General features: G+C 32.1%; 1 protein-coding gene across 14 annotated transcripts; it reads left to right on the top strand.

Moving 5' to 3' along the window:
• The first annotated feature begins 216 nt into the window (after window positions 1-216).
• Window positions 217-10,525, top strand: LOC110101546. 14 transcript variants are annotated; one of them, XM_028699031.1, is made up of 4 exons: window positions 217-686; window positions 5,241-5,263; window positions 5,825-5,893; window positions 9,678-10,525. In XM_028699031.1, exons 1-4 carry the CDS (start codon window positions 658-660, stop codon window positions 9,887-9,889), a joined length of 333 nt encoding a protein of 110 aa, XP_028554864.1. In that variant the 5' UTR covers window positions 217-657; the 3' UTR covers window positions 9,890-10,525. The 14 variants fall into 14 exon arrangements, 2 of the variants coding, with proteins under 2 accessions (XP_028554864.1, XP_020685137.1); XM_020829478.2 differs by lacking the exon at window positions 217-686 and adding an exon at window positions 1,586-2,073; XR_002303702.2 differs by lacking the exons at window positions 217-686; window positions 9,678-10,525 and adding exons at window positions 1,590-2,073; window positions 9,528-9,671.
• The last annotated feature ends 521 nt before the right edge of the window (window positions 10,526-11,046 follow it).

Here is an 11,046-nt window from a genome sequence, read left to right as displayed (position 1 = left end):
CAAACGAACTCTTAGCTTTCATATGGGACTGTTTTTTTACTGTTTTTTGAAACAGTTTTTTATATAAAATTTTTTAATTAAAATGTTTATTATATTAAAAATCTGTTTTAAAAAATAGTAGAAAATCTTCCCAAACAAGCGTTAGTATATTTGGTTTAGTCAATTTCAAAATTAATATTCCAATTTCCAAACCCTTTATTACCAAATCTAGCTTTTTATTAGATCTCATGGCTGAAACTTGAGTGGAGAGTGGAGACACCTCGGCCGATCCAAGCAGAGAGCGAAGGAGGGCAGCAGGGGATCTTGCGAGTGTTTTTCCTGTTCGTGCGTTTAGGGTTTAGCAGCGGCTGATCGGGCATCCAGCGCCTTCTACGCACGATCTGCCAACCCGAAGCTCGCCTCCGGCCCACACTGCCTCCGCCTGCTGCTATCCCGCGTGAACCCTCCGATCCCGCCTGGACCCGTGCGAAGACCTCCGACCGACTCCAGCTCCCGCACCTGGCCCAAATCCATCCGCCCGACCCGCCAGCCCCGTGCTTCCCGCGCACGAACCCGCTCCCGGTTCTCTCCTTCGAGAACAGAGAGTGCCGAGCCAGCTTCCTTCCCTTACTTCCCTGATTTTTGCATGCAAAGGAAAAGGTTCAAGGTTGAGGGGCTATGATTCCATTTCTTCCAAACCCAAGACTGTAAGTTTCCTCATCATTTCCAATTTCTTTCCTTTTACATATCAAACAAATATCACGGATAGTGCTAGCCATGCCATATAAAGTCAGCAAACCCTTAAAAAGTGCTTTCCCATGAATCTACATAGATAATAAGTTCCCTAAGCTAATTCTAAGACGGGCGAGTCTTCCTGTGAATTTGACTTCTTCGAGCGCGAACCAATGGGTTAGGTTGATTCGAATCCAATCAATTAAAAATATATTAATATTAATGTGAACAAAATATGAACAAATCTAAATAAACCGAATTAATTTGGTCAAAATTAAATAAAATTAATTATTTAAAATTAAATAGGCTCGCATTGAAATAAACTCAATTTTAACGAACTCAAAATTAAATAATATCGAGCCAATTTAAATCGAACTTCATTAATTTGAATAAAATCAGATTATGTTAATAAAGTCAATTTCAACCAAATTTAATTCAAATTTATTCAAAAAATTAACCACAACTCAAATTAAATTAAATTTAAATAAATTAAATCAAATTAAATTTAATTAAAATAAATTAAATTCACCCAAATCAACTCAAACTCAATAAGATTTAGGCTTCGTTTGGGACGGCTTTTTTATTGCTTTCTAAAACAGAGTTTTAGTACAAAAATAAAAAAAATTTAATTAAAACTCTATTTTAGAAATCAATAAAAAAGTCGTACCAAACGAACTCTTAGCTTTCATATGGTAATGTTTTTTTATTGTTTTTTTAAACAGTTTTGTATATAAAATTTTTTAATTAAAAAATTTATTATATTAAAAATCTGTTTTAAAAAAATAGTAAAAAAATTAAAAATCTTCCCAAACAAGCGTTAGTATATTTGGTTTAGTCAATTTCAAAATTAATATTCCAATTTCCAAACCCTTTATTACCAAATCGAGCTTTTTATTAGATCTCATGGCTGAAACTTGAGTGGAGAGTGGAGACACCTCGGCCGATCCAAGCAGAGAGCGAAGGAGGGCAGCAGGGGATCTTGCGAGTGTTTTTCCTGTTCGTGCGTTTAGGGTTTAGCAGCGGCTGATCGGGCATCCAGCGCCTTCTACGCACGATCTGCCAACCCGAAGCTCGCCTCCGGCCCACACTGCCTCCGCCTGCTGCTATCCCGCGTGAACCCTCCGATCCCGCCTGGACCGGTGCGAAGACCTCCGACCGACTCCAGCTCCCGCACCTGGCCCAAATCCATCCGCCCGACCCGCCAGCCCCGTGCTTCCCGCGCACGAACCCGCTCCCGGTTCTCTCCTTCGAGAACAGAGAGTGCCGAGCCAGCTTCCTTCCCTTACTTCCCTGATTTTTGCATGCAAAGGAAAAGGTTCAAGGTTGAGGGGCTATGATTCCATTTCTTCCAAACCCAAGACTGTAAGTTTCCTCATCATTTCCAATTTCTTTCCTTTTACATATCAAACAAATATCACGGGAGGTTCGAGCTATACGACTGAACCAACAAAAATAATTATTCATCTTCTCTACTCTGCGTGTTTATCAATTTTATCCTAATACAAATAAACAACTTCATGTGAAATTGTGAATGCCGATAAATAAAGGAAATATCTCTTTTGCTAATCATAGAAAATGACTATACTTAAAAATCTGTACGTTTTTTTTTATTATTTATCTTGATGTCATTGAACATGTTTGGAAAATGTTGGAGGAATCAAGGCAACCTTAAATTTTTTTTTTTTGGGACATTTAGGCCATTTAAGGCAAACTCACACACACAACGCATACACAAAGACTCGAGCCCAAGACCTCTTCATTGGAAGCATAAGCTCTCAACCAATAGGTCAAGGTGAGCTGTGTAAGGCAACCTTAAATGACAAGTATAATTTTTGTAAGTAACCGTTTTGGAGATAGCAAGCTATTTTCTTCACATGATTGCAAGACATTAAAAAATGAACTATATCAAAGTTCATAGTTTCCTTAGATATTTAGGCTTTGTTTGAGACATCTTTTTTATTATTTTTAAAGCAATTTTTTAATTAATTTTTATTTTTAAAGAAATTTTTGGACTAAAAAGCTTATTTAGAAAGTAATAAGGAAGTTGTCCCAAACGAAGCCTTAATTTTGTAAACAAATCTTATTATTTAGAAACATATTTTATGTTTATGTGGCTATAATTTTGAGAGTGAAGTTCTTTTTGTTGAAAATCCTAAGCCTTCACCCTACTTTTCTCTAGCCATAGATGTTTGATTTGTACTCAAGTTTTTTATTTTTTATTTTTTATTTTTATTTCTAATTATTAAATATTGATGATAGCTAAATTTTTTTATAATACATTTTTTATAAAGAGGCAATTTTAATTAATGCTCATTTGTTTTATTTATGAGATATTTTTTTTTATGAGAATAAATAACTTACAAGTTCGACAAGATTTGGTTTAAATTGGAGTAAAGCGTGAATTGTATCCTCATGTTCTTTCGAATGGTAGTTATATTTTACCACCAACTATATTTACCATGTCTAAGAAGGATAAGATAATATTTTGTGAAGTTCTCAAGAATATGAAGTTACCCAAGGGTTATTCATCAAACATTTCTAAGGGTGTTAACATTAAAGAGTGCAAAATAATATGTCTAAAAAGCCACAATCCTCATGTACTAATTGAGGATATTATGCCTATTGCATTAAAATCATGAGCACCATCAAACAAAGTTTTCACCATCATTGTTGGGATTTTATATTTCTTGAAATTCATATGCACAAAGGTCATAAATCCAATTGAACTTGACAAGAAACTGAAGGAAATTGTATTGACTTTATGTAATATGGAGAAGTACTTTCTCCCATCATTCTTCACTATCATGGTCCACTTGCTCATTCATTTGGTTGAAGAAGTGAGACTTGGCGGGCCTGTACATTATAGGTGGATGTACCCTTTTGAGAGGTAATATATTTTTTCTATTGCTTAAATGTTTTATTATTTAGTGGGGGTATATCACCTACATATTCATACTTTATATATTTTTCTTAGTATTAAAGGATTTTGTTGGAAATAATTCACAACCTGAAGGGTTAATTACTGAGCGATACATCACTAAAGAGGGAATTTCATTTTGCTGAAAATGTCTGGATGGTGCGCCGACTTTGTCCGAGTCCATTTCTACTAGAATTTCATCTAAGGATGATGGTGTTTCCAAGTTCTTGGTTGCCGGTAAACCTTTGGGTCAAGTGTCTATGTTTTTGTTAGATGACATATTATTGATTCAAAGTCATAGATAGGTGCTCCGACATTGTGATCATTTAACAAAGTATACTTATCTGTACAAGGAGGAAGAGAGACCAAAAAGAGCCAACAACTTTCCTCTAACGCCATTAGCTCTTAATAAACTTGTTAATGAACATTTTCATGATTGGTTCAAATGAACAGGAAGATATGAAAACATCTCTTCAGTCAATTTCAATATCATATGCCTAAATTGATTAATAATTTTTTTTTAGATTACATGTACAGATGAGTCAATTGTTTTAGAAGAAGTTAGATCCCTCGCGGTTGGTCCTAAGCAAATCACACGAAGATTTAAAGGATTTTATATTAATGGGTATGAATTTCATACTAAAACTTGCGATGAGAACAAGAAAACACAAAATTATGGTGTTGTTAACAAAATTGAAGTCGGAAATTTTTTTTATTATGGTTGACTGAATGATTTTATTGAGCTTGATTACTCCGACTTATTTCACGTGGTTTTGTTCAAGTATGATTTGGCTAATACAACTTCAGTTGGCATTAAAATAGATCATTATGGAAATACATTGGTTAACTTTTCATGATTAATACACACAGATGATAGATGGGCAGATAATCCTTTTGTTTTTTCATCACAAGTTGAGCCTATTCTGTTCATTGAAGATCCAAAGAATAAAAATTTAAACTTTGTCTTACCAGTAAAGGCTAGAGATGTTTTTGATTCAAGCCTTTCTCGACATAACAATTATATATGAATTTATGCAAAGGTAATAACGTAACATTTAAATTTACATTTAATTTCATATCTGTTGTGTTTAACAGAAAGTAAGCATGAATTTATGTATCGTATTCTGTTCAACCTTTAATATCGTATTCTATTCAACTGTACTGTTTTGAGCACTCATTTATTTATTATACAGTTTTGTAGACTTATGGACGTAGATAAAATATAGCTATTTGATTGCTTTTGCATTGTGAGGCCATGCAGCAGTTATATGATGTTTAGCTCTTTCGGACAATCTATGCACTTGAGACTCATTTTTGATAGAATTACAGTATCATGAATCTCGAGATTTATTTTTTATTGTTTGTATAACTGGAAGGCTACCTAGACCCTTACTCTAGAATGGACCTTAATAAGAATAAAGTCCAAAACATCTAAATTTGCTTCTTCCATCTGTTTATTTCTTTTATTGTTTTGAATTCATAAATTTTTATTGCTTGATGTCTGTAGTTTCTCAATATACTTTTGTAAATTATTTTATTGTTTTCAATTCATAAACTTTTATTGCTTGTTGGCTGGGAGAGTCGCTCGTTGAACCATGTGTTTTGCTTGCAGTAGTCCACAGCATCGATGGTATGGTGAGTACCTGTACTATTCCCATCTGGTTTTATAACGTTTACATCAAAAATTGTATACCTGAAATGAACATCTTCATGGCTCCACCTGCCTGTGACTTGCACATTTAATTAAACTCCAGCAAACTACAAGTATCTTTTTCTTTCAGTTAATATGAGAAGTACAGATTCTATACCCGAAAATAGCTAGTTTGATTATTCTGTCCCATATCATGATATTTTAATAATTATCTTGGTTTTTGTTTGTACTAATAGGAATGACAAGAAGTGGTTCATTCTGACGTGTTAAAAAGGTTATATGTCGAGGATATTCCAGTGTAAAGTAGACTAGTTGAACTTATAATAATACATCGACTCTGGTGCATCCAGATTAGTCCAATGCTGGTGACTTCAATAATAACGAATAGTCTGCTAGTTTGTCATCTCAAGAAATAAGACGGCATGTGTCACCTGCGGATGATGAAATTTGGCTCATATGTTTTTGTTCACTTAAATATATTTTTATTTATGTCAATTTTAATAATTTAATAATATAATTCCCTCTTACATTTTTATTTTTTTCAGATAATGAGGGTGCTCCGATAAAAAAGAGAGGTCAAACTACTTGTGCAGACATACATAGCATGCCACCAGGTACATGGTTCACATTAAAGTAAATAAGAATATGGTGTCATGTAATGTACCAAAGTCTATTATGTTCGGTTCATTCCTACTTAGGGTTGTAGCTAGAGATCCTATTTTGGCATCAATTTCATTCTCAGATTGATGCAATAATGATATAGAACTTTTTAAAAAGAGGAGGTTAGCTAAAGTAGATGTAAATATCATAACAAATAGTTAGATGTTATTTATATTTATTTGATAACTAAAATCATTTACATTATTTAGGTCAAACTTAAGTTCTCCGCAAACATAAAGCATTAGATACTACAATCTCTTGGGGTTAAGTTGCGCAACTATAATATTAGTTTGAATGCAGAACACTAGGATAGTAGATAAGTAAAGATCATGGAGGTTGTCAATATAGGAGTAAACCCAGTACAGTGGTGTCAGCTTGTTAGTAAGTGGTCACAACCTTATGATAAGATGAGTTAGCAAAATAAATCACATTATTGAGTTTGTTAAAAAAATGAAATTAATATGACGATTATTTGTTATAAGAGATAACAACAAAATATATGAAATATGCGAAAAACAAACATGTCCGGATATGATGAGTCGAGTGAGCTCCGTAAGGTGATAGCAAGAAACGATGTATTTTAATTGCTTATATATTTATATTTTTATATAAAAAAAATAAATTTTATTTTTTCCAGTCTATATGAGATCACCTCTTATTATGAAAAATCAGTTGCATGTGTAAAAAAAGATCATTATCATCTAAGGAGGCCAGAAAAATGGATAAAATCGTAAGCATTTCACATGATGAGTTATATATATATTTTGAAGCCAATGAGAAAACTTTGAAATGTTTGTCATGAATTGGTTGATGTTATAAAATAAAAATTTTGAAGCCAATGAGAAAACTTTCAAGGCGATCATGAGGCTTGAACACTAGGGAGGATACAAACATAGGGTTTTGGGATCAATTCAAGTAGATATTTTTCTCGGAGCTTCACGACTCCAAGCAGTAGCAGTGGATGCAATATTGTATTTAATTGAGTTGTAAGACTTGAGAAGGTGGTGCAAATATTTCAAAGTGAGATGAGATAATTCATGCAAAATTAGCATGGACAATATCCAACATCAGGAAGCTCAACTATGATATATAAAATTAAAAAATTAGATATTCACATTTATTGATTTATTTATCATCTTTATTTTTATCATTGACTTCTATATTAATAATTGAGAGATGATGATCAATTTTCGCCTAATTGATATCCAATGTATAGAAGAAGAGAAGACATAATATATATGAGTATGATATTTTCATTATATACGGTCAATATTTTATTTTGAAATATTATAATGATTTTGATTTTATGTTCGGTTTTAAATAGTAATCTAATATTCTGATATATGATAATATGAATTTATTATTTAAATAGTTATAATGCTTGATGTTACTTAGCCTAAAAATTTAGAGTGGTAATGATAAAAGTTGAACATGTATTACAAATATTTGTAAACTTAGGCTAAGTAACATTAAATATTATAACTATTCAGATAATAAAATGCATATTGTCATACATCATAATATATATTACTACCTAAAGTCAAACAAAAAATTAAAATCTTTATAATATTTCAAAATAAATTATTGGTCATATATAAGAAAAATATTGTGCTCATTTATATTGTCTTCTTTTCTTCTATAACTTGGTTGTCAATTAGGTGAATATTCATCATTGTCTCTCTGTTAATAATATAGAAGTGATCAGGAAAAATGAAGATGATAAATAAATCAATAATTTTTTTTATTTTATATATCATAGTTGAGCTTCCTGGTGGTGTATGTTGTGCATAGTAATTTTGCATGAATTATCTTACCTTACTTTAAAGTGTTCTCATCGTCTTCTCAAGTATTACAACTCGATCAAATGAAGTATTGCTTTCACTGTTGCTGTCTGGAGTCGTGTTGCTCTGAGAAAAATATCTATTTGGAGTGACCCTGAAGCTTTATGTTCGTACCCTCCCTTGGTGTTCTGCCCTATGATCGCTTTGAAGACTTTCTTGTTGGCCTTGAAATTTCTATCTTTTGTCATCAACCCTTCCTCGACAAGTATTTTAGAAGCATGTTCTTAAATTTAAAAATATATATATATTTAGCATTCATTAAATTTATAATGTGAATTACTCATTTTTCTCTTGCCTTTTCAGATTACCAGCATCCATCTTTATACGTGCGATTGATTTTTCATAATAACATTGATCTCGTATAGATTGCATAAAATGAAAATTAATTTTCTTCATAGAATAAAAATATATAAGCAATTGAAATATGTATCGTTTATTGATATCTCATTTCAGAGTTCACTCGACTCATTATATGCATATGAATTTTTTTTTTCATTTTTCACGTTTCCTGCTATCCTCTCCTATAACAAATAATCTTTATATTAATTTCATGTTTTTTAGAAACTTAGTACGCCATTTATTTTGCTAATTTATTGTCTTTGGATTGTGACTACTTATTAACAAGCTGATGTTACTGCGCTGGGTCTACTCTTGTAGTAATAGTCTTTATAATCTCATCTTCTGGTCAACTATCCTAGTGCTATATTTTCAAACTAGTTTTATAATTGCACCACTTAACACCATTATATTATAGTATACAATGTTTTATGTTTGCGGGGAGCTCAAATTTGGCCTAAAGTAAGTTAAATAATTTTAGTTAGCAAATAAAAAAAAATATATGATTATTTGTTGTGATATTTATCTTAACTTCAGCTAGCATTCTCTTCTTAAAAGGTTTCATGTCTTTATAACTCTAATCTGATAATGAGATTGGTGCCAAAATTGGATCTCTGGCTATAACCCCTAAGTATGAATCAAGAAGAATAAACTTCGGTATATTACATAGTATATATTCATTGATTAGAGTAAATGTATTCCTCAACAATCCTTAAATATCATTTATATATGGTTGCTCATTTTGAAATTTTGAATAGTTTGTGATTCAAAATCAAACATACTAGGGGGATTTACATACATGCCACCTTATTTTATATACATACATATATATATACATACATATATATATATATATATATATATATATATATATATATATATAAACATTAAATTAACAATAAAAATACCACTCTGTTAAAACGAATCCTCACTCCATCTCTACCTTCGCCAATCCCTAATTACTCGCGTGCTGTTCCCGCGAAGCCCAACCTCCTCGCCTGCTCTTCTCGTGGAATCCTCTATTTGCTTGCTCTTTCTACCACCCATTGAGATCTTAGACGATGGACTCCCGCTAGGATCTATTCCTCTCACGAGCTGTGTCTTCCTCCAATTTAGCACTGTCGCTAAGCTGCAGTTAGTCTTCTGTTCCTCTCGCGAACTGGATGCTATTTTCATGATGTACTTTTTTCTCAAGCATTTTTCTGGTGAACGGTTATGCTCCATTTCGTTTTCTGGTGATCTCATTTGGCTTCTGATTCCTATTTTAAGTCTTTTTATTTTATCGGATTTTCGCTGTGCTTTCTCAGAGTTTGTTCCTGGATTTATGAGATCCCTTTGCGATTGTGTTCTCTCATGATGACTCTTTTTAGCATTTTTCTCTTTGTTGATTTTTTTACTATTTCCTTTGAAGGTATTTCTCTCGTCAGCTTTTTATAAAGATCGGAGAATGCAGTGATTGTGCGTTAAACGTATAAAAAGGTCTTTCAGATCAAATTGGTTAAGGGAGTTGTAGTATGTAGCGGATTAGCTTTGTCTTTTGATCTTTCTATTCTTGAAACAGATGGATCGTGGAAGAGGCATGGGCTTCAACCTGTTGTGCTGTCAAATTTTCCTACAAAGTTTGTTGAGATGTTTGCATATATTTTTTTTTTTCTAAATCAACACGCTTTGAGATTGTCTTACAGAATGCATTATCATCAATTTGAGGATGCTATTTTTATACAAATTGTTGATTCTAAAGTCACAATCACCGATTTTTGGTGTAGTGTTTAGGTGTATTGTTTTGTGAGAATCACCATCTGAAAGGAGTTTTGGTGTATTGTTTTGTCTGAATCACTAATTATATGCCTTATTTTGATCAACTGCTCCCAGTTCTACAGATTGTTAACGATTTATTTTTAGGCTTCGTTCTCTAAATGTCCGATTCTACAGATTTATTTTTAGATTTCGTTTTTTGAATGTCTCGGGAGAAATAAAACTGAAGTGCTAAGCTACAATCGGACACTGCAATAATAGCCACACAAAAATACAACAAATAAAATAGAGTACGCACGGAATGAAGAGCTCACTTTATTATTGTTATATAATAAAGTGGTATGTATGTAAATCCCCCAACATACTAACAACACTTTTATTTTTTGCACCTCTAACAATAACTTGATGATCATCCTTATGTCGATTCCAAACAGTTTATCCCGTAAAGAATTTAATTGTGATAATGTGTTCCTTGACATAAGTATTTGTTGATGCATGATTTGCATGGGCATAATATATTTCCTGATAGCTAGATTCTTACTATGAATTGCAAAATCTAAAAAAACTTGAACTCCTTTGTTGTATTCACGACTCAATATTGACTTGGTTATCCAACTCTTATTTATTTTAGAATTCAACTGCAGCTTTTCATAATTGATAATAATTGAGAAACTATTTCAGTTCATATTTTTAGTAGTATTGGATAGAAATACTGAAAGATAAAAAAAGAAATAAGCATGCCTTCAAACGATGAAATTCAAATGCAACAAAAGATGGTATGAAATTAATTACATGATTCATGAATTACAATTGATAAACTAATAATCTTTGATTTGATTTGTTCAATCTATTCAAGTTCTATTGCAATAACGGAGGATTAATAGAACGCATAATAATGATTCCAATACATATGAGAATGTTGTAAAGAGATGAATGATATTTAGCCTAACTTGTTTATATTTATTATTTCTTTTCTTAAATTTATTTTTACACTTTAAAAAAAAAAATTTTATATGCACATCTGTTTAATTCTTATAGAATATTGATAGGAGAATGAGAGAATACTCTCAATTGTGATGAGCCTGAACATCTAGTAAGTGTAGAATGCAAAAGGTTTGGAACCTGAACATCTCGTTGAAGGACCTGCATGAAGGACGGAGCGGATTGAGAAAGAG

The sequence above is a fragment of the Dendrobium catenatum genome, unplaced genomic scaffold (genome assembly GCF_001605985.2).
Source record: "Dendrobium catenatum unplaced genomic scaffold, ASM160598v2 fragScaff_scaffold_1209, whole genome shotgun sequence".
In the NCBI taxonomy this organism is placed as follows: domain Eukaryota; kingdom Viridiplantae; phylum Streptophyta; class Magnoliopsida; order Asparagales; family Orchidaceae; genus Dendrobium; species Dendrobium catenatum.
The sequence above is the reverse complement of the archived record's forward strand: the minus strand, read 5'-3'. Positions and strand labels throughout refer to the sequence as shown.